General features: G+C 57.1%; 1 protein-coding gene across 1 annotated transcript in view; it reads right to left on the bottom strand.

Annotated features, from left to right (window-relative positions):
- KIAA1549 (KIAA1549 ortholog) overlaps nt 1-3,963 on the bottom strand; it is a 66,084-nt gene extending 62,121 nt beyond the window's left edge. The window contains exon 1 of the mRNA XM_030885270.2: nt 1,525-3,963. Within this exon, the coding sequence (XP_030741130.2) occupies nt 1,525-3,874 (2,350 nt within the window). The 5' untranslated portion in view covers nt 3,875-3,963. The remainder of the gene's footprint in view (nt 1-1,524) is intronic.
- Nucleotides 3,964-6,546: the final 2,583 nt, after the last annotated feature.

Raw genomic sequence — 6,546 nt, 5'->3', positions numbered from 1 at the left:
TGTTTCTTTAGGTAGCTAACATGTGTGAATGTATTCAAATCTTTTTTTTTTTTACACAGAAACAATAAAGTTTATTGAACCGTGTATTCAAATCTTGATGAAAACCCAATGAAGGTGGTGCCAGCATCATCCTGAATGAATACTTGAGGAAACTGAGGCTGGGAGTGGGCCAGGGGGGAAGTCACTGCCTACAGAATAGGAGGGAGACTCGAAGGGTTGGGGGCCGCTACCAGGGACTGTGTGGCTCCAAAGCCTCCACTGCTAACCACTATGCATATGAGGGTCAGTCAAAAAGTACTGCTATTGGGTTGCAGTTCATACAGGCATTGGTTCATTCCAAACCAAGCATGTTGAAGTACGTCTCTGCAATCAGTGGGCGGCTGAAGACAAGTCCGCTCGGTAATAAAACTAAAACATGAACTCACTGCCATCAAGTCGATTCAGCCTCACAGCGACCCTGCAGAACAGGGCAGAACTGCCCCTGTAGGTTTCCAAGACTGTAAATCTTTACGGGAGTAGAAAACCTCGTCTTTCGCCCTCAGCAACACTGGTGGTTTCGAACTGCTGGCCTTGCTGTTAGCAGCCCAACATGTAACCCACCATGCCACCAGGGCTCCCCGCTGAGTAATATACTTGTCTTAATCTCATTAGGGTGCCTTTAAGGGAAAAAAGCCCAATCAAACCAGTGGCTCCACGGGGAGATCTGCTGGGCAGGTTCAACTCCAGCAGTGAGGTCAGCTCAGGCTATGGCCACTGTCTCTGGGGATTTCATGGGTCATCTGCACAGGTTTTCTTAAAGGGCACAAGGGCAAGCCGGGGGCTTCAAAGGAAGAAGTCTGCAGAAAATGGAAAACTGCAGTGGCGAGAAAAAGGCCAGGAAAGTGTTCTCTTGTTTTGTTTTTTGTTTTCAATCACGACAATGCACTTACTCATTCTCCAAGGATCGCCAGGGCTGTCCTGGGAGAATTTCATTGGGAAACCTGACCCCACCCCCATCCGCTCCAGCCCTGATCTTGACTCTTCAGGCTTCTTTGTGACCCCCAAACTCAAAGAACACTTCGGAGGAGCACAGTTGAGGTGCCCCGTTCTTCAGGGAAGGGTTAGGGAGCGGAGCCCGCGCCTGTGCAATCGAGACACAGTCGGAGGCGATGTTGAGATGCAACAGCTTCCCGCTTTGATAGTTTTGTTCAGTACGGGTCTCTGTGATTCGCAGGCAATACTTTGTGACTTGCCCTCCTACGCATCCCCAAACATTGTAAACAAGGGAGGAGTTTAAAAAAAACACACCCAAAAAGCAGTTGCCGTGGAGCCAGCTTCCCTGTGTGGCGCCCCCTCGTGGGTCAGGGCAGAACTGTGTGCTCCGCGAGGTTTTCATCCTGGAAACTGCCCGGCCTCTTTCCCAAGGGGCCTCTGGCGGGACTCAAACCCCCAACCTTTCCATACGCAGCCCCACGCATCAACCACCTGAGCACCTCAGAAAGAGCATCCCAAGCGAGAGAAGCGACTTTGCGCAGGTGACCTTACCAGCTGTGATCAGGTAGGCATCGGGGACGGTGATGTCACACACGTACGGCGGCCTGGTGGCGACCGGGGCTGGCGTGTTGAGCAGGGCTTCGGGAGTGGCGGCGGTCCCCGGGGGCAGGGCCGTGGGGTCCGAGTGGGGAGGCTGACTGGCAGGCCGGCCGCTCAGCGGGCCGGTGGCGTCCACAGGCGGGAGAGCGGCAGGTTCAGTGGAGACGTTCACCGGGACATCGGTGGGCGTGAAGGACGGGCCCCCAAACAATGGCTCCGTGGCGAGAGGTGAAGGGGTCACCTCAGAAACCAGTGAGGAGGACACGTCTGCTCCGGGTGCCGTCCTGGTGGGAGCGATGACGGTCAAAGGGGGGAAGGCGGACGCGTGGTCATCTGTCTCGCTGCTATCAACGTCCGGCAGCGCGGGAGTCACCAACAGGGACGGCTTGGCTGACGTGGGTGCAGGGTGAGAGGCAGCGGGTGCTGATGGGAAGAGGGTGCCCAGGTCGGAGAGCCCCTCGGAACCGGCGGGCGCCAGGGTGGGGCCCGCAGACTCGGCGGGGAAGCGTGACGCCTCCGAACGCCGGGTCGCCTGCGTGGAAGCGGACGTGGAGAGCGTGTCAGGCCCCGCCGGCGGGGCCGCGGCTGCTTCGGAGAACTCTACGGAATCGGGCGGTGGGGAACTGGACGGCGGGGGCACTTCGGAGGGGGCAGGCGGGAGCGCGGACGCGTTTGAAAGGGGGTCTGCACTGGGCCAGAGCTGAGGACCTCCGAGGGGCGTGGAATCCGGAACCGGAACCGGAAGTGACGTCGGCGCCGCCACGGGCGTGGGAAACGCCTGCGAGAGGGGCGGGGACAGATCGCTCGCCCCGGCGGCAGGAGTGGACGAAGGCGCCGGACCTTCCGGGGCTGAGGGGGCCGCGCTGCTGAAGCCCAGCGGCGGCGTCGGGGAAAAGCTGGATGCAAAATCCCAAAGACTTCCGGTTTCGCGTTGGGAAAAGCCGGGGGATCCTTGGCCAGACAGAAGCCATGATTCTAGGGAGGGAACCAGTCCATTGGGAGTGACCGGGCTTGGGCTTGGGCTTGGGCCTGCGACAGCCAGGGCCGGCGTGCTCTCCGCTGCTGCGGCGGAGAAAGCGGCGCCAAGAAATCCACCGGTGAGAGAAACCGCCGTGGACGACGGGACCTGGCTTTCCCCCAGCCAAGGGGAGCTGAAGGACGCCGCCTCAAGCGACAGGAGGGAGGCAGGGGGGTGGTCTGGGAGGAAAGGAGCGTGTGTGGACGCGAGGCCACTCGTGTCCGCCACTGCTGAGATCGCCACGGCTGGCGAGGAGAGCGACAGCACGGGTCTCGGCGGGAAAATCGTATCGAGGTCCGCAGGCTCTTCCTCAACCTCCGAGAAGTCGGCCGTCCCCGCGCTGCCCGGGGCAGGGAGGCTGCTGGCTTCCCACCCGGTGAAGGACAAGGTCAAAGTCTCGGGGCCGTTGCCGGAGCCCAAGTCTGTCGCCAGGAGGCTCGAGGGCGGAGCTGGCGGCGGGGCGGAAAGACGGCGAGACGCGGAGCGCACGTGTTTCGAGGACGGGGCGGGGCTCGGGGCCGGAGTGCCAGCCACGTGACTGGGGGCCCCAACGTGCCTGAGCAGCGGGGACGTTTCGCCGGTGTTGCTGGGCAGAAAGGAGTGACCAGAGGTATCAGCTGAGGGAGCAGAAAAGGGGTCAAATGCCAGAGGAGTGGCGGACCAAGTCGAACCCGTGCTGGCACCGTGCGCGGAGGGCGGGGTCTGCGCCGAAACAAGGGCGTGCTGCGGCCCCGGCCTCAAACTGGGGGTCGCTGCTGCCGGGTCGCTGTCGGCACTGGCTTCCAGAAGCTGCGTGGCCTCGGGGAGAGCTGGCCGCTGGGTCTCGAGGACTGGCGTCAGGGACCCCCACCAGAGGGGTCCCGTATCTTCCAGGGCCGAAGCCGCGTCCTCGGGCAAAGTCCTGCTTGCCCGATGCCCAAACACGTCTGTGGGAGAAAGCGCCAAATTCCTGCTGGGAGTCGGAAGCAAGCCCTGGGGAGTGGGGACGGTGGGCAGGGACGGAGGCGGGCTGGGGCGACTGGCATCCGTCGGGGGGCGCTGCGTGGCCGCGTGGCTGTGCAGAGAACCCGGGGGTAAGGACGGCGTCAGCACAGCTGCTGGCGTGTGTGGCGGCAGCCCCATGGGGCTGGGTGTGCTGCCGTCCTGTGTGATCGGCGGCAGCGTCCAAGAAGTGGCCCACTGGACATCTGGCAAAAAGTTGTCCATCTCGTCGTCGTCATCCGGAACCACCTCATTGCTCCCGGCCGACACATAAATGGCCGCGAAGACACTGGGGTGGGCCATTTCCCCTTGGGGGGGGAAGGTGGTGTGCATAGAGGCAGCAGGTGGTGGGTCCGTGGCTCGGGGGGCGCTGCTTGGCGGGGGCTCCGGAGCGGGTTCTGTTAAGGCCACATGTGCGGTGCTGTGCGTGAGGCTTCTCCCCAGCGAGTGCGACAGGGTGCCATGCAGTTCAGCGGAGGGCCTGTCCACTGCAGAGACAGAAAAAGTCCGTCACAATACACCCAGGGCACGGGTGACACCCAGCTTCCCCCGCAACAGCTGCTCAGCCCACAGTCAGCCACAAGCTGTGGCTGTCAGTGTGCCAGTAACGGGTGAGCAGGGAACAGCTAGAGCTTCCACGAGGGCAGTGTGTGCAGGTCTTCAGCAACGTGGGTCTCACCTTGACTTAAGCACCTTTATGTGTGACGTGCAGTGTGGTTTTTGTGGGATGTGTGTGGTATGAATGTGGTGTGTACATTTGATGTGTGTGGTAGGAATGGTGTGCGAGGTAGGAATGTGTGTGTATGCAATATGTGTGTGGTACGCATGTGCATAGTGTGTGCTTGTGGCATGTGTATGTACATGTGAATATGTGGTATATTTGAGGGGTATGTGATGTGCTATGCAAATGTGGCGTGTTTGTGGTATTTGGGCCTATGGCCTGTGTGGTATATGTTTGAGGTGGATGAGTATTTGTGCGTGTGTGGTGTGTGCACATATGCATGTGTACGTACTGACATACATTTTTCTCTGTCTTCGTAACGACTCACACTAATGCTCACCAAACATGAGATACTAAAAAAGGCAGAGAGGCCTTGGGGCTGTTTAGTCTGGCCTCATTTATCACCAGAGGTAAGAAAGACTCAGAGGAGGTCAGTAGACCCGTGGCAGGACCAGGCTGTCCAACATGAAGAAGGGCCAGGAAGTGGGCTTACCTGAATCTGAAGCAACTTTCAGTGGCCAAGAATAGCTGTCCTCTAGAAGAAACACACTACTGCCACCACCCAATTGACAACTAAAAACTGTCATTAAAAAACGCAAAGTAAACGTACAACCAGCAAAGAGTATTCTTAGACCTAGTGTAAGAGGCCATCCATCTGTGGACATGGGTCCAGTTCTTATCTCTCCCTGCCCCCCTCAAAGTCTCCTCAATGACATTCTGGCCAAATAGCCGCCTACGTCCAAAGGCTTTTATTATTTACCTGTCACATACCATGCGTGGCTGGGAGCAAACCTGTGTTTGCTTGGGCGAAGCAGCCACCCTCTGTTCTACGGGAAAGGCTTCGCTGCTGCTCTTAACTCACTGCCATCAAGTCTATGCTGACCCACAGCCACCTTGCAGGACAGTAGAACTGCCCCTCTGGATTTCCATGACTCACTCTTTACTGGAGTAGAAAACCCCATCTGTCTCTCTAGGAGCAGTTCATGGTTTTGAACCACCGACCTTGTGGTTAGCAACCCAATATTTAACCACAATGCCACCAGAGGCCATCAAGTGGATTCTGACTCACTGTAACTCTTGTGTGACAGGGCAGAGCTGCCCATAGAGTTTCCTTCACTATAATCTTTAGAGGAGCAAATAATCACCAGGTCTTTCTTCCGTCGAACCCTGGGTGGGTTCTAATCACCAACCGTCGTTAGCCTCGGAGTACTTAACCATTGCAACAACAGGGCTCCTCTCAAAAACCAAACACTGCCATTGGGTGTTGGTGACCCTAAAGGACAGGGTAGGACGGTCCCTGAGGGTTTCCGAGTCTATACCTCTTTATGGGAGTACAAGGCCCTATTTAGCTCCCGGGGAGCTGCTAGTGGTTTCGAACTGCTGGCCTTGAGGTTAGCAGCCTAACACGTCACCACTAGGCCACCAGGGCTCCGTCTAGTAAAGGTTAAAATATTATAAATGTAGTTAAGAGTAAGACCGCCCTTCTGTCAAAACAATATGACATACAGGGCCAAAAGTGTTCCCAAGGGCAAACCATTTTTTGGGTCTGTTTAAAAACTCAACTACGACCTACGTCTATGCTTTGAAACATCAGGTCCGTAGCAAGAGAATGGTATGGTAGTGAACCAGAGGCTGCCAGAGAGAAAGCAGGAAAGAAGCCAGCCACAGTTCCCTGCTGAGAACCCCAAGTACCTGGGGCACATTAGAATGAAAGTGACTGCCTGCACAGCACAGGAACCAGGAAGCCAAGGTGGCCCTGAGAAGAAAGACCGCCCGCCTGGAAGAGCCTGGTATCAGAAACTGCCTACTGAGAAACGGGAGGGGTACCAGTAGGGTCAGGTCACCCAATAGGCTAGGTAAGCACAGGCCAGCTTGTGTGTACTTACTCATCTGAGGTGAGCAATTTCATATACTCTCCCACATTGGGTTCTGCTGCTGGGTCTGGCCAGCATCTGTCTGTCTGCAACCCCACAGCCCTTTCTCACAGAATCAAAGCCTCTTTTTAACACACAGGATCCCCACCAGGGACACACGGAGGGCCTAGTCAGCAAGGTAAGTGTGGGCTTACTTGTGCTTAGTTGTGAATCTGGAGTGCACTGCCTCGCATGGGTTTCATCGCATTTCACTCCAGATTCCATAAATAAGCACAAATAAGCCTGTGTTGACCTTGCTTACTGGCTACCAGACAGAGCAGAATTTTCCCCCCCTCTTCTTGGCTTCAGGAGAGAAGCAGCTCTTGGTGGATGCAGCAGCT

Source organism: Echinops telfairi, unplaced genomic scaffold, assembly GCF_000313985.2.
Source record: "Echinops telfairi isolate 266 unplaced genomic scaffold, ASM31398v2 ScPeMD7_23;HRSCAF=83, whole genome shotgun sequence".
Taxonomy (NCBI): Eukaryota; Metazoa; Chordata; class Mammalia; order Afrosoricida; family Tenrecidae; genus Echinops; species Echinops telfairi.
Note: the sequence above shows the minus strand (reverse complement) of the source record. Positions and strands in the feature narration are given on the sequence as shown.